Here is a 26,051-nt window from a genome sequence, read left to right on the forward strand (position 1 = left end):
TGATGCAGAGCATAGTGTCATTAGAGAGAGATACACCATCATCTTTAGTGGACATCCCTCACTCCTCCAGATCATGGAGTCCGTAGACCAGCACAGATTTGGCCAGTTCTTGCTAGAGACACAACGCCACAGAGAGACACTGCTACACGGACTCATACCACACAGGGAGAGGTGGTGGGCGACAGCTCCGACTCACTAATTTCTTTCAGAGATCTATCCCAGTGCCTACCCTGACACAGGAGGGGGTTACACTTCGGCGTGCTGTGAACCTCCAAGCCAGACGGAGACCGAGAGCATCAGGCTACCAAACTCCCAGACTACATCAAAGGGAGATCACAGAGATACGGGCTTGACATTAGCACCATATCCACGAGCGGCTAGCTCACTTACACTCACACCTGGAGATCATGCTCCGAGGTATTTTTGCCTTGCCATCGCCTATGTATCACATATTACACCCCCATTATGGTACTGGTTGGAGCTAGACAGATTTGCATTGCATTCTTGTATACCATGCGCATATAGGTTGCATACTGAGCCTCTAGCAGTAGTGCTTATTTATTATGTTTCTTTTTTGTAGGATTATTCAAGTGAGCAAGGTTTTGGGTATAGCCTCTCATACGGTAAGCCCTGTTTCTTCATTTGTGCTTCTTGTCTTTGTGTTTTTGCACCCTTGGGTGCCGGGGATTAGGGTTAGGTCAATAGGCTAGAAATATGCATAAGGGCTAGGCTATGCATAGATCTCTTATGCAATAGGGCTTATGTAATAAGGCTTATGCATAGCCCTATTGCATAGAGGGCTATGCATAGCCTATGCATAAGGCTATGCATAAGCCGTATTGCATAAGGCTATGCATAAACCCTATGCATAAGGCTATGCATAAACCCTATGCATAAGCCCTATTGCATAAGGCTATGCATAAACCCTATGCATAGCCCTCTTTATGCATAGGGCTTATGCATAGGGTTTATGAATAGCCTTATGCAATAGGGCTTATGCATAGCCTTATGCATAGGCCGTTGCATAGGCTATGCATAGGCCTCTTATGCAATAGCCCTCTTTATGCAATAGCCCTCTTATGCCATAGTCCTCTTTATGCATAGCAGCCTACTTATGCATAGCCTTATGCATAGGGCTTATACATAGCCTTATTATACATATGCCCTATTATGCATAATGAACTAATGTTTTGATTTATTATGATAATCTTTTATAGGTCTATTTAAGTGAACGGCCTCCAAGGGCATAGGCCACGCATACGGTTCAATACGAATTTGGCTAGTAGAGGTAAGCCCTCTTTGTTTATGCTTCTTCTCTTTGTGTTTTTGTACCCTTGGGTGCCGGGGATTAGGTTTAGGTCAAGAGCCGTATGTATAAGCCTTATGCATATGGCCTATACATATGGCTTATGCATAGGCCATATGCATAGGCCGTATGCATAGGCCGTATGCCTTATACATAGCTCTTATGCACATGGCCTATGCATACGGCATATGACTTATGCATACGACCTATGCATAACGGCTTATGCATAGGCCATATGCATATGGCCTATGCATACGGCTTATGCATAGGCCGTATGCATACGGCCTATGCATAAGCCATATGCATAGTCCGTATGCATACGGCTTCTTATGCATACAACCTATGCATACGGCTTATGCATATGGACTATGCATATACCGTATGCCATATGCATGTGGCCTATGCATACGACATATGGACTATGCATATACCGTATGCATAGGCCTATGCATACGGCCTATGCATAGGCGTATGCATATAGGCCATATGCATACGACCTTTATATATGGTTTATGCATATGGCCTATGTATACGACCTATGCATAGAGATATGGGGCATTCTTATATGCCATCTAGAATATTGCTTATGTCAGGTTAGGAGTGGTTATCGCGAGTAGGTGGTTATAGTGGAGGGGGAGCCCTCGATCTTCTCACTATTATTCCCTTGCAAAAGAGGAGTTGTCTTTGGATTTAATAGTGAGGAGCGTGTGGAAATTCCTTAAAAGCTATCATCCGAAAGGGGGACTGTCCACCCTGCTTGGCTAAGTAGTATTGTAGGAGGTCGTAAAAATGTCCTAATATCACAGGTTGTATTTTTTGTCGAATCTTGTGTTGTTGTTTTCTTTTGGTTGGCTTGACATATGAGAGGTAAGTGGCCTTATTCATTCAACCTCATGTTTATTGCACCCTTGGGTGCTAGGTTTAGGAAATGGACTTATGCATAGAGATATTGTGCATTGTTATATGCCATTTAGAATGCTACTTATGTCAGGTTAGGAGTGGTTATCAACAAGTAGGTGGTTATAGAGGAGGGGGAGCCCTCGATCTTCTAAATATCCGCTTTAATAGTGGGGAGCATGTGGAAAGTCCTTACTAGACCATGTACCTCCCATCAAACGTTCATCGAATAGCACATCACGGCGGGCTGATGATGATGACTTTTTGAGAAGTAGGATCATAAAATTTGTATCCTTTAGAATTATCAGAATATCCAATAAATATAACTTTCAAACTAGGAGGATCCAACTTTTATTGTGTTTCTTTCGGTATGTGAATATAAGCAATGCATCCAAAGGTACAAAAATGTGATACAGAAAGAGTTTTCCCTATCCAAATTGTAATGGGAACTTTACGAGTAGGTGCAGTTGTGGGAAGATGATTTTGAACAAAAACTGTTATATAAATTACTTTTTCCCAAAAGCTCTTGGATAATCCAGAATGAATAAGCATACATCTCATAGCATAAGAATGGTTCGATTCTTATGCTCTGCAATGCTATTTTGTTGAGGAGAATATGAAACAATAAACTCATGATGAATTCCTTGTTCAATACAATAGTCATCCAAGAGATTTGACATATGTTCTCTAGCATTGTCACTACGGAGAGTCTTGATAGAGCGACTAGTATGATGTTCAACTTCTTTCTGATTTTTCTTGAATATGGATAAGGCTTCAAACTTATTCCTCAAGAAAAAACGTATGTGAAACGAGAGAAATCATCAATGAAGGTAATGAAATAACGATAGTAGTGAGATTTAGAGGGAGGAAAAGGTCCACAAATATCTATATGAATGAGATCTAAAAGGGCATGTGAATGTGTAGAGCTAGAGATATGAAAAGGTTGTCGTTCGATGATGTTTGCCAAGAGCACAATACACACAGATTCCCATATGAGGACGAGCTTTGAGATCCATACCTCTGACAAGATCATGATGATGATGAATATCAAGAAGCTTTGCAAAATACAAATGGACAAATTGATGATGCCATAACTTGCAATCAAGATCTCCTGGAGCAGTAACAACATTTTCAACATTATCATTCAAAGAGAGCTAAAACAGATTACCATGCCGCCGCGGAGGTACTGCGATAGTATCCACGTCCTTCTTAATTCGACACTTTATATAATCAAAACCATCAAAAAGACGAAGATCAACAAGGCGGGAAACAAAAAGAAGATTCCTTTGAAGATCTGGAACATGCAAAACTCCTTGCAATATTCAGGTAGAGGAAAGGGTGCCAAGATATAGATCACCAATACCCATGAGACAGGACAAGTAGTGTCATCAGCAAGATACACCAATTTCTTAATTAGAAGAGCATGATAATTATGAAGCCATTGCGATTGGTAAGTCATATTACCAGTAGCACTAGAATCAACAAAAAAAAGAGAACCATCCCGAACAAGAAGTACTCTTCTAGGAGAAATATCATGATGAACACAATTTACCGCTTGATGATTATGTTCATCACTACTTGTATGTTGATCAACATATGCGCAATTGTGATCTTGATCATATCACCTTTTGAAACAACGAGAAGATGGATGATCTGTACAAGACCACAATGGTCATAAGAAGTATAATTTTTAGAGGAATTTGAATGAGGTTGGTTGGTTGGTGGTAATGCCATGTTCCTCATCATATTGCTGTGCCCAACAATTAGAGACAGTATGACCATTCTTATCACAATAGGAAGAATGTTTATTGGGATAGGAAAGTTGAGAAGAATTGCCACCTTGATAAGAGCGACCACCACGAGTAAAACGTGAAAAGGAACGCTTACGAGCAATACAAGCCATTTCGGAATCTGCAACTTCTTGTGTATTCAAAGTAGTCTTAGAATTTTCTCTAAGACATTTGTGTCATTCAACGAGAGACATACAAGCAGTGTCAAAGTCAATGCCATCCTTGTTAGACATAATAGTGACAATATTATCATATGAATGATCCTTGACCATATGAAGAAGATGTGTAATCAATTGATTTTGTGTAATAGGAGCACCATTAGTACCAATTTGATTGACGATGTCTTTGAAGGATTTAATATGTGGTCATAGGAGTACCAATTTTGTATTGTAAATTGTTCAAGAGATTACAAAGATAAAGAATTTCTGTAACAGATTTCTTCTCGAAAGTAGTAAGAGAAAGCTTATGACGCCGTTTTGGTACCAATTGCATTTCTATAATACAATTACAATTAGGATAAGATAGGGTGGTCCAGTTTGACCATCGAAGGACTTGCATAAACTTGTTAACAGTGATTATTCACTGAAATTCTACAATATATGAATAAGAGATTGAATGAAACATAGAACATGCACATTAGGAATTTTTTGGACCCAAAAAGGGCCTCTTAAGGATTCCTAATTTTAAGGGATTAGAGCTTAAAAAGCTGGGCTTAAGGGAGACAAAGGCTATGATGACCCTTATTTTTTACCCTGCCACATCAGCCATACCCCCATAGTTTCACTTAAGGGAGACAAAGGCTATGATGACCCTTATTTTTTACCCTAATTTTAAGGGATTAGAGCTTAAAAAGCTGGGCTTAAGGGAGACAAAGGCTATGATGACCCTTATTTTTTACCCTGCCACATCAGCCATACCCCCATAGTTTCACTTTTTAAAGGGAATATTCTCATACTCTCTCTCTTACTTTTTGACTTTTCTCATACTTTCTTACTTTTTGAATTTTTTATCCACTCTCTATAAATTGAATCTTTCTTGTCAGTTTGAAATCTCCTTTCTCATGAACTCCCACCATTTCTCCCTTCCACATCAGCAAAACATTCTCGTATTTAGGCGGGCCCCAAAAAGTGAAAATTTTTTATTTTTTATTTTTTTACATTTTGAGGTGGAAAAAACATCACCCAACCAATATGTATGATCACAATAAAATTTTTCCTCCAAAAAGCTTGTAATTCAAGGGTCACGTCAGAAGCCAGTACATCCATAACTAACTGTCAGGTCCCCACAACCCCATAAACATAACTGTCACATCCCGAAATTGTGGGGACCTCAAATTTTTTTAATTTTTCTCATAAATGTAATTTATTGATGAAAAACTCCATGTTAGTATATTTGTATATCAAAAATATCATTTTCTACTTAGAAAAACGGATTTGTATTAAACCTGCAATAGTAAAGTTTTAACAGTCTCTCTCTCACTCACTCTCTCTCTCTCTCTCTCTCTCTCTCTCTCTCTCTCTCTCTCTCTCTCTGCTTTAGCTTCTTCCTCTGCTTAGCTATGGAGCCTTTGCATGCTGTGTGTATAGCCCCTTGTGAAGCTAGGAAACGGAAGGTTGATTTACACATTCGTATTCCTGAAGAGTATGGAAGCTCTAAAAAAACTCATCCTACTGATGCACAATCTGTCCAAGCTCGTAGGATAGCTAAGGAGAAAAATGTAGATCTTTGGGTTGATGGACATCTCTATCCAGTTGACCCTCCATTAAGAGCAAACCCTCCTTTCCGCAATTTATCATCTTTTATGCAATTTGTTGGTGAAGGAGAGCTTGGCTTGTTAGGATATTGCAAAAGATTGACTATAAGTGGAGCTTGGTAAATCCATATTCTCCAATCTCAATTGCAAGCATCACAATTCAGCCTTTTACAATGTCAAGAAGGACTTAAAACATCATCAAATAAAATGAAAGAGATCCTCGTAGAGAATGTGGAGAAGGATGCAAAGATTCAAAGGCTAGAGGAACTTATCAAATGACTCAAAGCAATGCCAAATGGTGCTCGTGAACGCAAAAAGACATTGGCTGGTATAGAATCTCTTGCGTTTAAAGGTGGAGCACGAAAGAAAAGGATTCGCACAACAAAGTAAGTAACATAAACTTTCATTATGCACTCAGTGATTGAAACAAAATAGTCATGATTTGTGTTGTGCCAGGAATTTTCTGCACAAGAGGTGTGTAGTTCTAATGAAGAGGGATGGAAGGATTTGGTCAAAGCCATTCTGAATACCAAGGATATTCTCTCAATTATTACTGACCCTCATCATCCTAAAATATGCCAAGCTGTTGTCAGCAATGTAGTGAGCGAGATTACTACCTTTATTGATTCTTCTTATTGATTCTTCATTAATTCAACATGCTTGTGATGCGGATAGAATCAGCATGAAAAGGTACCAAGCAATCCGTCAGGTTGTAAAAGATGCATTTCTAAGACAAGGAATCACTGGCACTTTTTTTCCTACACTCAAGGTGATTCACAATGTCAAGCGTATCAATAATGATGATGTGCAGCGAGCTATAGGATAGTTTTATCACATTGAGGACACACTAACATTAGACACAGGGTCGAGCAAAAAGAAAATCAAGACAACAAGTACAGAATTTGACTATGATGTTTACAATAACATCTTTGTTCATATTGAGAGACTACAACAAGGTATGGTGAAGTTCTATGGTCTTTCACCAGAAGGTGAGAACTTGCAATTGCTACTATTCATGTTTTTCAGTAGAAAATGAAGACGATTATTATTTTTTGAATATTGTAAATTATCGCTTATTTGCAGTTTTGGGGAGCACACTTTCATTTGTGCTCAAGCTAGATGAGTGCCAAATTGTGAAAGGTCGGAAGCTAGAACATATGAGCATTACACTCATGAATGAGGCCATGATTTGTGCATGGGAAAAGACTACCAAACCAAGTTTTAGTGTGCAATCTGAGAAAGAGGTCTGGTGGCTTGGTGCATTCGAGGTACCGAAGGAGACACATGAGGTATTGAAATGGATGTTTGAAAGGACTCCCTGGATAACAGATGTAATTAAAAAGCAAATTGATGGTCAACTTTTAGATGTAGAAAACATAGGAAAGTTCAAGGTGGATTGGCATCTTGTGGGAGATTTGAAGACAATTAAATGCATGATGGGTTGTGCTCAAGGCGCGACATCAAGATGGCCTTGTCCATATTGCAATGCTCAAATTGATATTCCTAGGCAGAAAAAAAGAAATGGAAAAGGTATACAGAAGGTTGGTTTTGTCGGGAAGGATGCCTCAAAAGGTCCCAAGAAAGCAAAGAAGCAACAAGAAGATGCAGTAGATCCAACCGAGTCAACTGATGAATGAAGATGAGGAATAACCAAATGCAAGATGGGTGAAAGGTGGTGTCATGTCTCGTGATATGCTAGGAGAACCAAACAGGAATTCAAATTGGAGTCCCATCATTGATTTTCCACTAAAGAATATTCACTTTTGCACACTTCATGCATTCATGAGAATCTTTGATCGATTGCTTAAGTGCTATATCGATTATGCATTCACAATGCCTACACAAGAGAGGAAAGTTGCAGTGCTTGGTAAATTAAAGCATCTTCTGAATTCTCTGGGCTGCCATGGCGGAAACGTGAAAATTGGAGTGAATAAGCAGGCCTCTGGTATGTCATACGAGGTTGCTCAAAAGGTCTTCATGACTGGTTGGATCAAAGGCAAGGAGATTTTTGGTGGTGGAGAAGCCAGCAAACATAGAGAATTCAAAGAAGACTTGGGGACTCTGGAGAGACCTGTGTGCAATCACCACAAATGTATATTGTCCAATGCCAGCTCTTATAAATATGCGCAAATAGCTTTGGATAAATTTCAATAACATGGTTCGCATTATGAATCAAAGTAGCACAACTGCCCAAGAACGAGCATCATTCCAAGGTGCTTGGGGAGAGAGTAAAGTAACACACTATATGGTAAGTTGTATAGTAAAAAAATAAACTAGTGTTTTAACCTTGACTTTTTCTAATTAAATTCTATTGTCATGTGTACATCACATAGTTTATGTGCATGGTTCGTATTTCATGAACAAGTATGGATCGCTCGACATGTGGAGTACCCAAGAAGGGATGGAGAAATCACATTATAAAGCAAGAGGGGTTTATTTCAAAAATACAAGACATGGAGGTGGAGCTTCTGTAGGAGGAACACGTACAAACTATTTACAAGAGATGTTCAATTGGTTTTATCGCACAACCTTTGGAAGGGTATTGGTTACTCCCCATAGGTATGGTGCTTGGCGTGCACGAATGAGGAGACAAGGGAGGCAGGTTGTGCACACACCAGCATAAATCTAGATATAATAAGGCTAAGAAAATAAGTTTAGTTAGGTTTTTTTTCCCTTTAAAAAACTATTTATAGTTCCTTCTCTCACTTCATTTTCATTTCACTTTTTTAGAGAGCTTAAGCTCAAGATCTACGTAGACACCCACGTAAGGACACCAACACATCACCACGTTAGCATAGTCATACATGGATATGGCATGCACCAAGAACACCACACGTGTTACCATGCATTTACACAGTGAAAGGCACCCAACAACCACATACTGGCGACACCACATAAGAGAGTGACCCCTTGGATTCTAGGACACTCCCAATGGGATCACCAGAGTCCAACCCTCCTCCCATAGCAACACCAGCACACACACATGTAGGCCCTTCTAGTGGGAGGAAGCGTGGAAGAGGAAGCATGTGAAGAAGACCCCACAGTGTAGCCACCCCAGAGATTAAGACGGAGAGGCCAATGATGAGCAGTTCGACTGGGTTGGTGAAAACATTCTTACATTGCGTAGCACCATAGGTGCCAAGACCCTACTACCAGGACACGGTTCCCTACCTACTCGAGAGGAACTTGATACACAAGTACCACAGCAACAGGAGGAGGAGGATTCAGACTATGAGAGAGACTAAGAGGAGGTTCCTGCAAGTGCACGCAGGCGTAGAAAGGTCAAGCTCTTCAAGCCAAGGAAGTCCCAACCTCACCAACGCACTAACACAACACAGAGAGATCCAAGGAGAAGGATGCGCCAAGGGCATAAGGCTCTACAAGAAATCAAGTTTTATCATAGGAACACTGAGTTGCTAATAAGAAGAGCCCCTTTTGCTAGCACAGTGAAGGAGATTCTCCAACGATATAGAACAGAGTTCTGTGTGCAGGGGATTGCCCTTGAAGCATTGCAAGAAGCCTCCGAGGCTTACCTTGTTGGGCTTCTTGAAGACACCAACCTCCTTGCAATACATGCAAAGAGGATTACCATATCTGCCAAGGACATGCAACTAGCTCGGCGCATTTGAGACGAGCGAGACACGATCTAGAGATCTTAGATGTTAACCTTTTTTTTGAAGCAACTCTTTTGTTTCAAACCCCCCAAGCCTATCTGGCTTTCATTTGTAACCTTTTGATAATTAAAATTTTAAGTTTCTCTTACAATGTCTCGGTGTCATCATGTTTGTTTAACATGGAGTGTCTATCATGTGCCAGTTTGTCACCCAAGGCATCAGAAATACTCTTGGAGGGCTGAGGAAGCTGTGCCAGAATAGTGCAAATTTGGCTTCTACAAACGGTGATGTAGACTCAAAATTCGCACTGTTCTGGCACTTCACCCCTAGCCACTCAGGATCATTTCTGATACATTTATAATGAAGTTGAGCACACTAATTGTGAGAAACAATAGTTTATAAGATAAAAACACCTTTAATCATGTGTAAAAATATAGTGTTTATCATCCAATGCATCAGAATTTCTCCTAGAGGACTGGGGAAGCTATGCCAGAATAGTGCAAATTTAGGCTCTGCAACGGCGGTGCAGGCTCAAAATATGCACTGTTCTGGCACTGCTACCCCAGTCACTCTGTTGAAATTTGAGCATAATGATGAGCTATGGTGGATCAAACACTAGAATCAACATAATTAACAAAGTGATTAAGACGTAATTAGTGAATAATTAGCAAATAGATTAATGTAGGCATGGATACTCAAAAACCAGCGAATTCTCATTAGGGCTATGCCTCAATTTATAGAGTTTACATCAAGCATCAAATCCCATTGATTTCTCCATGATTTACTCCTAGAATATCTCCACCTTTTGCCTGATTCTCTCCACCTCTTCTCTTTTCCCTGAATATCTCCCAGAATAACTCCACACTCCTAAATTCTCTCATGCTACCCTTTATTCTCTCCCAGTAGATTCTTCTAACCTTTTCACAGGTTCTTTCACAATTACATCTCCTCTTTTACAGCCTCTAACCAAGGGCTTGTTCCCGCACACACCCTATTCACTTGTATTTTCAACACCTCCCCTCAAGTGAATACTCCTAGTACACCTAGACCCTATACCAAGTTTGCCTCCCCTTACTTGGTAGTCCGCGAGCCAGTGTCTACTCCTCCCCTCAAGTTATCTCAACACACCTGGACCCTGTATCAAGTTTCTTTCTTACTTGACAGTCCGCGACCAGTGCCTCAAGTCCCTAAACTCCATAGTCCTTGACACTCTCTCTCTCTATGTGTCCAAGGCTACTATAAGTGCCCGCGACCTTGACTAAAGTGCTCACACATACATCTACCACGTGGCCTACATCATCGGTGGCTCAGAGGTGGTTTTACTTTATTGGGGCAGGTTACATTGGGTTGTGGGGTCTCTCTCTCTCTCTCTCTCTCAGAGATTTTCACATGGCTCCTCACTCTTTGGAGCCTCACATCTTCTCTTGTCTTCAATCTTCTTGTCATGGCAGCATCTTCTCATGCGTCCGTCTCTTCTTTCAGTCTTCTTGGGGCAGCTTCTCTTCTCGTGGCAGCTTCTCTTCTCATGTCCATGTCTTCCTTCAGATCTTCTTCTCGGTGTGGATCCTCTTCTTGGAAAGAGATATTCTTCTTCTTTCATGGCTGGGGCCATGAGCTCGTCTGTCAGGTCATTTTGCTCCATGTGAGCAACATGTTTCAATGTTTTGCTGACAGTTCCTTTGGGCTTTTTATGTTTGTCTTGTATCATTATGCAATGCAAACCCAAATTTATGCGGGAGGTCTTACCTCTTGCCTTATTCTGGACAAGGGCAGTGTCTGTTCCCATTTTTACACTGATGCAATGTGGCCAATACATAATGCGTATAGCATTATCATCTAATGCATCAGAATTGCTCCTGGAGGACTGGGGAAGCTATGCCAGAACACTGCAAATTTAGGCTCTGCAAACGACGGTGCAGGCTCAAAATTTACACTATTCTGGCACTGCTCCCCCATCCACTCTCAGGATCATTTTTGATGCATTTATAATGAAGTTGCGCACACTAATTGTGAGAAATAGCAGTTTATAAGATGAAAACACCTTAAATCATGTGTAAAAATATAGTGTTTATCATCTAATGCATCGGAATTTATCCTGGAGGACTGGGGAAGCTACGAATTTAGGCTCTGCAACAGCGGTGTAGGCTGAAAATTCGCACTGTTCTGGCACTGCTCCCCCAACCACTCAGGATCATTTCTGATGCATTTACAATAAAGTTGAGCACACTAATTGTGAGAAATAGCAGTTTATAAGATAAAAACATCTTAAATCATGTGTAAAAATATAGTATTTATCATCTAATGCATCAGAATTGCTCCTGGAGGACTGGGAAAGCTATGCCAGAATAGTGTAAATTTAGACTCTGTGTGACGACGGTGCAGGCTGAAAATTCACATTGTTCTGACACTGCTCCCCAACCACTCAGGATCATTTCTGATGCATTTAAAGTGAAGTTGAGCACACTAATTGTGAGAAATATTAGTTTATAACATAAAAACACCTTTAATCAAGTGTAAAAATATAATCTTTATCATCCAATGCATCAGAATTGCTCCTGGAGGACTGAGGAAGCTGTACCAAAACAGTGCGAATTTAGGCTCTGCATCGGCAGTGCAAGCTCAAAATTTGCACTGTTCTGGCACTACTCCCCCAGCCACTCAGGATCATTTCTGATGCATTTATATTTATGAAGTTGAGTACATTAATTGTAAAAAATAATAGTTTATAAGATAAAAACAGCTTTAATCATGTACAAAATTATATTGTTTGTCATCTAATGCATCAGAATTACTCCTGAAGGATTGAGGAAGCTATGCGCCAGAACAGTGCGAATTTAGGCTATGCAGCAGTGGTGCAGGCTCAAAATTTGCACTATTCTGGCACTGCTCCCCCAGCCACTCAGAATCATTTTTTATGTATTTATAATCAAGTTGAGTACATTGATTATGAAAAACAGTAATTTACAAGATAAAAATACCTTTAATCATGTGTAAAAATACATTATTTATCATCCAATGCATTAGAATTGCTCCTGAAGGATTGGGAAAGCTGTTTTGGCACTACTCCCCTAGGCTCCCAGGGTCATTTTTGATGCATTCACAAAAACATTGATGGTACAAACTAAAAAAACAATGATATACTTGATGAAAATAAGTTTGTAAAAAATTTATTTTATTCATAATAATAAGAAATGATACATCATCTTTACAAAAGCTTTCTTACAATATTGAGCTTCCTTCTCTTGTTATTGTGGCAGAGTGTGCTCAAGGAGTGATTGGGCTATTTCTTGAGGATCCTCTATGCCTATGCTTTTGGCTATACCTATACAAGCAAGAAGCTTACCCCTAAATCTAGAACCAAAAACATCAAAGGCAAGGGATTTTTTATTTAGAACTATACATTTGGTGCTCTGTGCTACAGAGGCTACACAGAGCACCTTGGAGAGGGATTTCAAAAAGAAGAGAGTGAAGGCAGATTGAGGGGTGTAGTCCCTATGGATAATGGCGATGCCATCCATAGGAAGTCTACCAAGATAATGCACCAATGCAGCATCATGTCCATGGACCTTGGCCTGGTCTCTGCTGCCGTTGTCTCTCCCAGCAAATGCATCAATTTTAACCTCTGCAATTAAAGGAAAAATCAAAATATTTTCCTAGACATAATTACAAATGTTTCTAGGTTGTAAAAGGTCGATTATTACCTCTTGCTCAATGTCTTCTTTTGCCAAAGTGCTGGTGGGGGCAGAGAGGTCAATTAAGGACTTAGCCTCATCCTTTTTTGATGCTTTGGTCTCCTCCATTGCTCCAGCACCGCAAGGGTATCCTTTTCAGCCTCTAGCTTGTCTTATAAGGTTGTGAATTCCTCCTCTGGAACTAGGGCTTGCTCCGCGGTCTCAACCACAGTTTCCTTGACCAAAGCAACTGTCTCTGCGACGATAGATTCTCCAAGGGGTAATATAGCACTATCTAGGTGAGGACCGAGATTGGACATATCAAGGTCCACCTCACATCACATGCATATAATGCCCAGGCATTCATCCATTCTCAAGCGAGCTATCTTTTCAAGGTCATGAAGAAATAAGTATTCTTAACCGTCTACCACAATGGTGCTCAAGAGATTGAATTGAGCTTACTTATTAAACTTACTTAAGAACATTACGGTTCACTATGAATTATGAATAGAAGTATCAAGGAAGTCTTAATTAAAAGAATCCTAGATAAGAAGTTATGAATAGAATATCAAAGAAGTCTTATAAAATGAGTTTTATACCTAATAGAGAATACCACATGGGAGGAATGGGACACATTGTCGTTAGAAATCCTAGAGTTTGTTGTGAGGATGAAGCCCTGTAAATGTAAGGTCCCAAATTAATTAATTATATTTCACCCTATGTAATCATGTCCTCTCATGAGTTAGATAGATGTTCCACCTGAAAATAAGTTTGTATGTGAAAAGTAGGCTCATTATACATATATTGTGCATAGAAATGAAATATCCATCCTCCTTGGTTTTCACTTCATCTCGTATTTTTGTCTTTTCTCACTCACATTTCATAGGAATGAACAAATGTAAATATCCATCCCCCTTGGTTTTTACTTAAGTCTCTCATTTTTGTCTATCTTGCTCACATTTTATAAAAATCCTTCCTCTCCTCCTCCTCCTCCTCAAAATAACACTTTTAGGATACACAAATGGTGGGGATTACTCTTTTTGAATAATAAAAGATAAAACTTACTTCACTAATTTTTAGAAAATTTTTCCATAACCTCCTTTGTATGGTTGACCATTTTTTAATTTTTTCTATCTTAAAATTACTTAAAATTATCCCCAAATGGTTTTAAGCACTCTAAACTAATAAAATTTTACTTTTAAAAGAGAAATAATATGAAAAGTTTAATTCCAACAGTTAGATTACTTAACTAGGATAAAGAAGGGTTGAATTTAAGAATGAGAGAGGGGGAAAGCCTTTCCAGCAAGGCATAGGTTCAGATTATCATTTTAAACATAATAAAAATTAGAAAACCATTAAAACAATAAAGAAAAAGTTAAGATTTCTAACTTACATAAATTTCTGAGAGCTTTCCTTTGGCTTGATGGTTTGAGGGATCTACTCTTGTTTGCAACAAGAGTGGCCCACCAATTCTTTAGAAGAGGGAAAGGTCACAAACTAATGAATTATTAAGAAATTCATAGTTCTTGGCTCTGGGGTGGAGCAGAGTAGCAGTGCATAAAACACTAATAAGCTTCAACAAAGGGGGAGGCTTCTATTTAAAGGAAAAAGTGAGCTTCTAACCAAGCAAACTGATTCTAGAATTTTTCAGATCAGCTTGGTCAATTTTTGACCATGTTGAGGTCAGTTTAGGTTACTTTTTGGAAGTAGACTTGAATTAGGAGAGAGGAGAGATGAAATATCTCAATTTTTGATAATTTTAAACTCCACCACACATGTGAAGTAGGCACCTCCTTCGTGAGGGGGGAGAAATTCCCATTGTGAGGTGTCAAAAATCCATTTTTTTAGTAATTCCTTTGGTCCTTAGTCCACTCTTCATCTTATGTGAGTATTTACTCATTTTTGGGGGGATTTTCTTTATTTCTTCTATTTATCTTCTCCACACATTTGGATGAATCTGATTGGCCCCTCAAAACCTTAATTTAAAAATTTTCAAAAATCTAGGCCCCTAGGACAAGGCCTCTTGAATAGATTATACTTGATTTTTAATGCACCTTTTGAAAATCTTTTTGAACTTCTGTTTCGGGGGAACTTATTTTAATAAGAAGAGATATTTTTCCATCGAAAAATATTCAAAATCTGAATAATCTCTCTCTAGAATATTTTCTCTCTCTAGGCCAAAATAGGCAGAAATAAGATCTTTTATATTTCTGAAGAGGGGATTGATTACAAGGGAAGATATTGGACATCCTGAGAGGCTGGGAAGGAGTCTTACATTTATGCTATTTAATTTATACAAAAATATAGAATCAAGTCTATAATTGGATATTGATCCAATTAATGGTTATTCTAATCATAGGGATATTACTAAACTTTATGCTTTCAAATTATTTGAGAATTATCAGTAATAGCAGCGGAGCTATGGTAAAATTTTTGAAAAAAAATAACATTTAAATCATTTTCATTCATAATATGAAAAGAGGACTTCCTACCATATTCTAGGATTAATCATCCTAGATTAATTGAATGATTCTCATTATAATCATGGAAAATTTAATTTTTTATGTTTATGCATAAATAGTAATGAGCAAAAGAGAAATTTCTAGTAATTCATTTAAATGTTAAAAGAGGAATTCTTATGACATTTGGAATTCCATCATTGAGATGGGAAAAGAGAAATTCCTAGTATATTAGAATTAATGAGTATTTTAATTAAATTCAAAGATGAAATTTAGATAAAGTTATTTTATCTATCAGAAATATTTAAATGTTAAAAAAGGAGTTCCTATGACATTTGGAATTCCACCATTTAGATGGGAAAAGAGAAATTTAGCATATTAAATTAATGCGTATTTTATTTTAGATGAGATTACTTTATGAGAAATATTTGATGATAAAAGAGGAATATCCATGAAATTGGAATGCAATTAATTAAATGCAAAAAGAGGAATTTCCATGGTATTTGAGATCCAAGAAATTAAATGAGAAGAAGAGGAATTTTTCGTATAATTCAATTTATGATTATTTATCAAAAGTGGAAATATGGGTAGAATTGATTTCTATAAATTCCACGAATCCTTTTATTCAAAAGAGGAATATTGAATATAATTCATTTGAGAAATTGAGAATGAATATGAAAATAGTTGAGAAAAAGAACCTTTAATTAGGCCAAGCAATTGGCAAAAATTTTAGAAAAAGACCCATTATCAGGATCAACCTTGAAAAAGCTATTAAATGATGGGAATAGCATGTGAATGGATGAGATAAGGTGAAAATAGGATGCGATAAGATGTGTATGGGATAGAATGTGAATGTAAATGGATGTGGATAGGTATGTGGAAGAATGGATGTGGAAGAATGGATGTGGATGTGAATGTGGAAGAATGGATGTGGATGTGGATGTGAATGTGGAAGAATGGATGTGGATGTGTATGTGTATGTGGAAGAATGGATGTGGGTGTGTATGTGGAAGAATAGATGTGGATGTGTATGTGGAAGAATGGATGTGGTTGTGTATGTGGAAGAATGGATGTGGATATGTATGTGAAAGGATGTGATATCAATGTAAGTGAATGAATGAGATGTGATGTGATGTGAATTGGGATGTGAATGAATGAGATGTGATGTAAATTCAAATAGATGTGAAATGAATGAGGTGTGATGGAATGTAAATATATGGGTTGATGCAAGTGGATGAGATGTGATGAGAATAAATGAGGAAAGATGTGATGAGATGGAAAATGATGTGATTGGATGAGAATGGGTATACATATGAAATGGATATGGATTAAGTAATGTGGACAGATGTGGAACAATGTAAAAGACGAGAGTTCATTATAGGAACTGTATTTTTATGACCTATTTTTAAATGACTGTTTTATGTCAAAAATGCTAGGGAAGCATTTTGACCGTCTTGTGAATGAGAACGTGGAGACCTAGTTGATAAAGTTGCACAGCTGACGGAGAGTCAACGGAGGACATCTCTCATAGCAAGGTCGGCCAAGGTCTTGACGAACCTCGGTTCAATTCAAATGGTGAGCTTCCAATACGGTGGATGAGGGACCAAGGAAGCGGCCTATGAGTGAAGCGCTAGGTCACCTACGAAGGATCCTAGAGGGTGCTAACCGTACGGTGCTCGGGCTCTGGGTCATCGAAGATACCCACACATGCATCGTGGAAGATATTAATACAAGGAGTAAGAGTTGTTTTCTGAAACCGGGCATGGATTTGGTTGATTGACCTTGCCAGTCCTTAATGGATAAGTCCATGGCTCTTTTATATGGATCTATTGGTTGATCTTGCTGATCTTCAATGGAGATTCCATCTTGATTTTTATAAGTGAATATATTACCGGTTACTATGAGCTAGGAACTATCAAAAAGACCCCTAAGTGGACAGGTGGTGAGCGTTCTGGTTGCCAATGATGCCATAGATACACCGATGTGAAGGGATGATTGGAAAGAAGGATTCAACCGAAGATTTTGAGGATTATGATCAGTGACACTATGGTTTCTTTAAATGATTGTTTTAAAGATAGCTGAATCTATGAAAAAGGCAATTTCATATTGGGTGTGTAAGTTGTGTGACCGACGTTAAATTTGCATGAGTATCTGACTAGGGGGCTTGGGAACTCTTTTCCCTATACCCAGGACAAAACCTAACCAAATTCCTAATTGGATCCCATCACTACAGTGGTTGGGCGATTGGCTAACCCATGGGTTAGGCTAGACTGGTGGATCTGTAAAATAATACTCAATTCTGTTATAGTACGATAGATGAAGTAAACCCCGGATAGTAATTGTTCTATGGAAAAAGAATCAATGGCTGTGCCTCTCGATGGGAAAAAAAGCGTTGATTTCTATGATCCAAGTGCAAGTTTCTTCCTTGATCTGACCAAGTGACTCACAAGTTTGGTCGGATCAGTTTGGTCAGTAATGACCTTGACTACATTAGAGTACAAATATCCTGGAGGAATCGCCCGTTAGAGTATAAATATCCTGGAGGAATCGCCCGTGCTTTCCGGTAGGGGAAAGTTTTTCCGGGTTTAGTTTTTGAAGAACCAAGGGATTAGTCTCTTGACCGGATATCCGTGGTGGGCGAGGCCCCAAGTGAGGGATCCTGCCCCACACAAGAAGTGCTACTTCTGCTGCTAGTACCCCCGAATCCATTGCGTAGAGGGGGTAGCGATCTTTCAGCTCGTATCAGAGCGAATTGGCTAAAGTGGACGAGGCCCCGAGAGTGAGGGATCCTACCCCGCACAAGAAGTGCTACTTCTGCTGCTAGCACCCTCGAATCCATTGCGCAAAGGAGGCAGCGATCTTTCAGCTCGTATCAAAGCGAATCGGGTTAAGTGGATGAACTAAAAAGCCAAAAATGTCAAAAATTTATGAAGTAACAGTAAAAGGTTATAATTGTATGATAAAAATCATACAAATTGATATATTCAGAATGAAGATTTATAAAATTGAAAGTGGGCCTTCAGATGAAGTATTGCAATTGTATGGAAATCCCTGACTTGCTTGAGGCGGACCTACTCATGATAGTATTTACCTTATAATTCCAAGGACTGTGGCTACCCATATATACCGAGGGTATAACTGCAGCTCTTTACTGGTAGTATATATGAGTAAATATAAGACCTTGAAATTAGAAGTAAAAATGCTATCTAGATGATGAATTCGAATGCTGGTTGATATGATTTTAGAATTCTGGATGAGAACTGATGAGTTGATTTGGATTCTGATTGAAAAATGATGATTCCTAAATTTTGGTTGAAATGTAATAAGCTGAGCAAAGCCACAATGAGGATGACATTAGGGCCAAAAATGACTCAAAAAGGGCTGTGTAAGGAAGTGATTAATTTGCTAATTAGCGGAGCCGTTGACGGTCAAAACGACTCCAAATTTAGCGATTTTCCTAAATAAAAGCACATCCAAGTTATTTAAAGCGCATTCAAGTACATACCTTTTAAAATTAAAAAAACAATTTCACGATTCCCGGGATAGTTAATGCCGACATGACCACGATTCTTATTTTTGAATTTTTGCCGCCCCTCTCTCACTGTTTCTTTGCCATTCTCTCCCTTTTTTTGTCACTCTCGGATATGGCTCTGTTCTTCACGAGCTTTCTCTACTAACTTTTTATGCTTATTGCTCTGTTCCATCTTTTATCAAACTTAATAAAGAGTATTAAGTTTCAATAAAGAGTATTAAGTTTCAATAAAGAGTATGCGACTACACGAAGTTCTTTTCAATGAAGTTTAACGACTTCGGAAGGGAAGTTTATATCCACCAGACCCTGAAACAGGAAGGTATCCTTCTTTTCATACTCCTCATGATTTGATGAGATTTGTTGGAGATGGGGTTAATGGCTTACTGGGTTATAGTTTAAGGCTTTCTTACTCTTCAATAAACTATTTATCATACATTCAAAATCTCTTTCCTTGGCTGCAGCAGCATAGCTAGCATAGCAAAGAAAGTAACCTGCTCTAGAGGCATTAAAGCCTGCAGCATAACCAAAAATCCTAAGGGCAGCAGCTCTCTCAAGAACCAATATCTTGTTAGCATTTATTTGAAGGGGTGTGTAACCAAGAAACCTTGACAATACCTTTAGTGAAAATAAAGGTAGCTCAGGCTCTTCAGAATATTGACTATGAAAGGCACAAAAGGTTGCCTTGTCCAACAAAGGAAGATAGTGCAAAAGAGAGGATGAATCTTTCTTAAAGGTTCCTTCTGTTGCCTTTCCTCGTGAACCTTTGGCTCTTCCAAGAAAATTATCATTGTCAAGAAGTTCAAGCTGCAGAAAAAAAATAATTGATTAAAAAAAGCTTTAAAAGACAGAAAAAATATCAAGGGTCATTAATGAAACAACCTTCTGCAATTCATCATCTGCGAAAACAAACTTCTCCTGTGCGAGGTTGAATAAACCAAATTTTTCCTTCTTTGCAACCTCTTTTTCTAATTCTCTCAGCTTGATATCTCTCCCAAAAGATTGAATACCAAGCTCCTGGAGCCTGTTTTCAAAATCCTCATCCTTCAAAGAAGGTGCTTCCTCCTCAACTCTCTTCATGCAAACAGCAAGTGCATCAGGAGCAGTAACAAAAGAATCATTTGAAGTCTGGAGATCAAGAGATAAAAACTCCTCCTTGGACTCTTCCTCTGTGTCAATAAAGTCCAAGGCAACCTCAGAAGCCTCAGCTACTATAGCTGCAATGCAGTAGTCCTCCCTTATATTGAGAAGAAATTGAATCTGATGAAGAGGGATGAAATCTTTGTCATTAATAAGAAAGGAGGGGAGGCTTCGTATAGTAAGGGAGGCCTCAGACACCTCCACATCTTCAATGGGTTCAGGGATGAGGGTGCTTGCTTTAAACTCTGCAACATCCAAACCTGCACGTTCTTTTTCCTCTGAAGCAAAATCAATCTTTTCCATCTCCAAGGTCTCAGATTTCTCTATGTTCAAAACAGTGGAGACATTCAAGTTTAATTCATCCTTGGATGGAACATCTTCACCTGGAACTTGAGCACTTTTCTCATCTTTGAGAAAAAGAAAGAAAAGAAAACCAATGTCCTTTGAAACAAGGTTGCAACTTTTAACATGGAGTTGACAGGATATGGATTCTGGGATTAGAACATTGGACTTCTTTGAAAACCTGCCAAACCTTCTTAAAACTTTATTTTTTTCAAGAGAATTTTGAGTGAAATCAGTGAGATGAATGTAATCTTTTCCTTCCAGAATCAAACACCGACCAAGAACTGCATCCTCAAATTCCTTTAATTCATCTGAAATAAACTCTCTAAATTTATCCAAGATTTCACCAAGGACAAATTTGGGATTGAAAATTTTCAATGCCTCTGAGTAGACTTGCATGTCTCCACCAACCTCCAAAACGGCCTCCAGCAACCTTTCACTTGGGTCATCGAAAATTTGTTCTCTTCCCTCAAGATTAGTACTCATATCTTCGGTTCAATCTGCAAAAGAAATGGAATAGAAGCACCAAAACATAGTGGAAAACCTGCCTTAGAACCAATTCAACGTCTTAATTCAAGCCTCTAGGTTGTTTAAAGGTTCAAGAAGCACTTACCAATACGGCGCGATACAAGGGCTTTGGAACACCTCGGAGGGCCTCCTATCGCGTCGTGTTGGATAAGCTGAGGGAAAGAAGTGAAGCACCTGAATGGAGCAAAACGAGGTCTTTGGAACAAATGCAAGGGCCTTCTCTCGCGTATTGTACCTGTCAGTTAAGAAACTTGGGTAGAAAATATTTCATCCCGTCGTGCTGATTACATTGGGGTATAAAAAAGATGAGGTCAAAAAATACGCGTTGGTTACATGTAGCTTAGTGCATGGTGGTCCACATGGCTTAGTGCATGGTGGTACACTTGTCACCAACGGTCACTACCCCACTCGGCCAGACATTTTGTCCAATTCTCCTTCACGATGCGATAGGGGCTATCCAACATCCTCTGACCCTTGACTATCGCGTCGTTCCGGCTAGCTCATCTCCTTCACGGCGCTCTAACGCCCCTTCAGTCAAAGTCCAATTCTCCTTCACGACGCGATAGGGCTCTTCCCACATCCTCTGACCCTCCACTATCGCGTCGTTCCGGCTTGCTCATCTCCTTCACGGCGCGATAACGCCCTTTCAGTCAAAGTCTAAGCCTCGTCCATCGCGTCGTTTCGGATACAAATTTAATGGCGCGGCGGCTATAGTCACTAGGGACATTCATCCTTTTAAAGGCTGCCCGGCGCCCATGATGGCTTTTTGGTGCTGGTTGTTGACTGCGAAGCATGGGGGACACGTAAGGAGCGCCGGTGTAGCTGGCGGGTGGACATTGACATCTAGGGGTGTAGGCAAAAGCAGTCGCCAGCCGCCTTCAGCCAGCAGCTAGCGTTGCTGCCTTCAGTCGCCTTCAGCCCCGCAAGAGAAGAGAACCACTCTCTCTCTCTCTCTCTTTCGTTTGCTTGACTGTGGTCACAGTCAGCCACGTCTCGACCGGCGCACAGGCCACTCCTTGCCAACATCCATATATACTGACGGCAACACCGTGGACAGTAGCATAGCTAGGTGGACAAAAGCAGCCACCAACGACGCCTGTGCAGCCGTTGTATGTCGCCAACAACGAACTACAGCAAGCAACCACCTTCAGACGTTGCAGAACATTGGCCGCGTTCACGTCTCGTTCTGGCTATCATTTTACAGCGCAAAGCAATCCTCCTACACGACGCGATTAGCCACCTCAGTCAAAGTCCGTTCATATCTATCGCATCGTTTTGGATATCCTTTTTCATATCATATATACTGACGGCAACACCGTGGACAGTAGCATAGCTAGGCGGACAAAAGCAGCCACCAGCGACGCCTGTGCAGCCGTTGTATGTCGCCAACAACAAACTACAGCAAGCAACCACCTTCAGACGTTGCAGAACATTGGCCGCGTTCACGTCTCGTTCTGGCTATCATTTTACAGCGCAAAGGAGTGGAGATCAGATCTAAGTAATCTTTGAGAACCTACCAGCAAGAGGCGGCGCTGTTGGGGCGACGTTTAATCAAGGCTGGGTTACATAAGCTACCTTGGGAGGAGAAGAAAACTCGAATTGCCATATAATACTGGGCTTTGTAAAAGCAAAGGTGAGCGTAACCCAACACATATTTCCCTGCATGCAATGCCTTTATATAACCACGGGCCACTTTGAGACCTTAGGTCCCACAACGCATATATTCCTTACACACATCATGATCTCTAAGTGTGTACTAGAAAAAAAAAATCACCCATATATATGCTTTGTTTGAAATGACATTTTGCTATGTTATTAAGTGACCAAGAGTTTAATCCTAACTCATCATTTTATCACTAATTCAATCCTCCTACACGACGCGATTAGCCACCTCAGTCAAAGTCCATTCATATCTATCGCGTCGTTTTGGATATCATTTTTACAACTTAAAAAAGTCTATTTTTTCAATCTAAAAGCCTTCTGTATCGCATGCTCAATCACCGAAGCCTCCTATGCCAACACCCATGCCTCCAAAATCATCTTCCAAGTCTCCCAAATTATCACCTAAAAAATCTCCCAAGCCTTTTGAAGAGCCACAGTTCTCAGAAGCCCCCAAGGTTTTATCAAGAGAGCAACCTGAAGACTCTTCACAGCCCCCTGTCCAGTCTCCTAAGCCAGCAACCCCCCCAAGGCCAAGTTCAACAAAGAAGGCTAGTGAGCCTTTCTTTTCACCTAGATTCAGCAAACAAAAAAGAAAGAGGGACTCTGAAGCTCCTGGGTCCTCGAATGTAAAGAGGAAGATGGATTTTGATAAATGTTCATTTCTAGCCTCATTTATGTAAAAAATTGTTTATTTTTACTTTGTAATGAAGCACCCAGTTTGTGTCAAATAGATGTACTCCTCAACTGAGAAAAATCTTTGATGATGATTTTGCAGTAAAAAATATCATAAGTACCAGCATATTGAGTCAGACAACAAGATCAAAACAAAATCTTTATTTGAAAAGTATTGTGATTACAATTTCATGATCTTGCATTTGGCTCAAATACAACTCTTTTGGGTGGAAGACATGTGATACAAGATGTTACATTCTCCATCCTTTTGCTTACAACAATTCCATCTACTTTAAATTTATATTCAGAGGATGTTTCATCAAGAAACTCAAGTGACTCTCTGACATCTTTCAGCATCCAATTAGCTATAACTATAAGTTCTCTAGGCTCAGTTAGTTGATGTACATATATTTTTAATTCAAACTCTGGACAGTTCTCTTCTGAATCTAGGGATACCCAGAAACCTAGCTTGCTTCTCCATCTTCTATAATCATAACCTAAAACTAATGATTGACGACATAATTGATATGAAATTGACAGAGAATTGGGACTTATTCTGCAACTAATATTGTCACCAATGTGGTAAGTTTCTTTGGTTCTCCATCCTTCTCCAAGCACAATGTCGAGTTCAGCCATAGAAAGTCTTCTGTTGAGCCACATTGTCTTTGATCGTTGTAAATCCATGGTTTTGAAACATGCCACAAAGACATGTAAAGGTAAGAACCATTGAACCTTTATCCTTCTTGATATTCTACCCGGAGACATAGCTTTCAAAATGTCTTCTTTGATTTTGAATTTGAAGCTCGATAAAGTAAGTGAGTCTGGAGATTTCCAATCTAGCGAGTTGATGGTAGGAACAGGCACTTCACGAAGTTGTCCTTTCTCACCTTCTCTTGATGGAACCATATATTCTGCAAAATAGACAAACAAATCCATCGATTTGAAAAAAGATGGTGGTTTATCAGCATACAAAACATCTACAATTCCTTTGTGAATTGCATTGAAGGTTCCACTCAGACTTTCAATAGGTTGCCACTCCACAGCTGTCGATGGAAAGATAACTGTTGTTGCCCAGTCATTTATTTGAAAAGACATGGGTTTCCAAAGTCCTTCCTCCCTGATATTATTAAAAACACAAGAAGTGATACTATGAGATGGACGACGTGCAGAGTTTGCCATGGGAACTTAGAAACAGAGAAAAGCCGCAAAAATTCTACAAAGAGAGAGAGAGAGAGAGAGAATGTGAAAGAAAGGATAGTGTAGACGTTCGAGACTAACTTGTCATGTCATAAATGTTATTTTCAAAATTTGAAATAAAGATTTTGTATCTTCTTTGATTTTTTTTGAAATAAAATATAGAGCTCACGTCTGGTACGGTGGGTCCTAACTTTTATGTTTAGTCGTCCAGAACTCTCAAAAATAGCGGTGTCCACCAAAAGATAGCGATTTTTCGCCGTTCTCCGTGAAAATAGTTCTCCAAGACCCAAGATAGAGGAGACAAGAATGCCATACTTTTGTATACGTGGCAAATATCTATTGGACCATTCCTTAATCTTTAGATTAACAAACAGCCCATTTTTAAACGTTTTTGGCCCTAATGAATGGGACGGGTCCCTATGATGATGTTCATAACTGGAATGATGATAATGACTTCAGCAAATTACTATGAGATTAGTGGATTGTGCTGACAGATTGCTATCGTTAACACGACCTAGTGGATCCAGTTAAGGGATGACAGATTAAAAACCTGCATAACTGAAACTTCCATGGAGGAATGTTCAGATGGAATTTTCGGTCTAATGGACCATTATTGTGTTAAGAATATGAATGATATGTTCTGAATGAATTGTTATCTGATAATAAGTTCTATATAAGGGATCTTTATCCCATGATTCTGGGGAGAGCTAACCAATCTAAAGAACCCCAAAATCAGTTGGATCTAAAGTCGGATTTGAATTGTAAATAAAAGGACTTAACAAGAATTTTTGTATTGATAGGATCATGGATCGAGGTTGTCGTGGTAGGAATGATAACCCCCAACTCGATGAGAAAGAGCTCAACTTAGATGTTCATAAAACTCTTCATAGATCGCAGCCTGGACCTTTCAAGGGTGAAGGGGAAAACTTGGGCGAGACTATGGAGAAGTGGATCGAAGCAATGGAAGAGTACTTTGATGTCACCGGGTACAATGAGAAGAGCAAAATGGCTCTTGCAAGGCTGACGATAGTAGAAATAGCCAGAATAGCATGGAGAAACCACTACGAGACAAACCGTGTGGATCAAAACACTCAGACATGGAATGATCTCAAAATTTACTTAAGGAAGAGATTCTGTCCTACCGGCTTTTTGGAAACAAAGATGAACGAATTCTTAGAGTTAACCCAGGGGAGCAGAACTATTGAAGTATATCACCAAAAGCGTTTGCTCTCCTCCTCAAATACTCGCCACCACTGGATGAAGAATAGCTGATGGCTAGGCTCATTCGGGTACTAAATGAACCTTTGAATATCCTAGTGAAGAATGCCAAGCCAGTTTCCATGGCCGAAGCAATGCGGATGGCAAAGGATTTCGCCAAGGCCTTTGATGTTAAGGTCCCACCGAAGCTAGCATTATCACCTTTCAAAAGGTTTTTAGCTCTAGAAGGTGATTCCAACCTTCCACCTTCTAAGAGATATAAGGGTCAAGCCC

General features: G+C 39.4%; 2 protein-coding genes across 2 annotated transcripts in view; both read right to left on the minus strand.

Annotated features, from left to right (window-relative positions):
- LOC147617457 (cholesterol 16,22-dihydroxylase CYP90G4-like) overlaps positions 1-26,051 on the minus strand; it is a 197,297-nt gene that overhangs the window by 60,971 nt on the left and 110,275 nt on the right. The gene's annotated exons all lie outside the window — the stretch shown is intronic.
- Positions 59-21,075, minus strand: LOC147617458 (uncharacterized). Its single transcript, XM_086775374.1, has 4 exons — positions 19,902-21,075; positions 19,457-19,826; positions 253-317; positions 59-112 (listed from the first exon to the last, which is right to left on the minus strand). Exons 1-4 carry the CDS (start codon positions 20,985-20,987, stop codon positions 59-61), a joined length of 1,575 nt encoding a protein of 524 aa, XP_086631500.1. The 5' UTR covers positions 20,988-21,075.

Source organism: Cibotium barometz, chromosome 36 (genome assembly GCF_041138505.1).
Source record: "Cibotium barometz isolate CiBa-2024 chromosome 36, ASM4113850v1, whole genome shotgun sequence".
Classification (NCBI taxonomy): domain Eukaryota; kingdom Viridiplantae; phylum Streptophyta; class Polypodiopsida; order Cyatheales; family Cibotiaceae; genus Cibotium; species Cibotium barometz.

Excerpts from the sequence above, each read along its gene's own strand:
- LOC147617458 (XM_086775374.1), bottom strand. The coding sequence starts at position 20,987 with ATGAGTACTAATCTTGAGGGAAGAGAACAAATTTTCGATGACCCAAGT. Across the intron at positions 19,827-19,901 it reads CAGATGATGAATTGCAGAAG|CTTGAACTTCTTGACAATGA; the intron begins GTTGTTTCATTA and ends TTTTTTCTGCAG. Across the intron at positions 318-19,456 it reads CAAGGAAAGAGATTTTGAAT|TCTGGGAGTTTGGTAGCCTG; the intron begins GTATGATAAATA and ends CCTTTGATGTAG.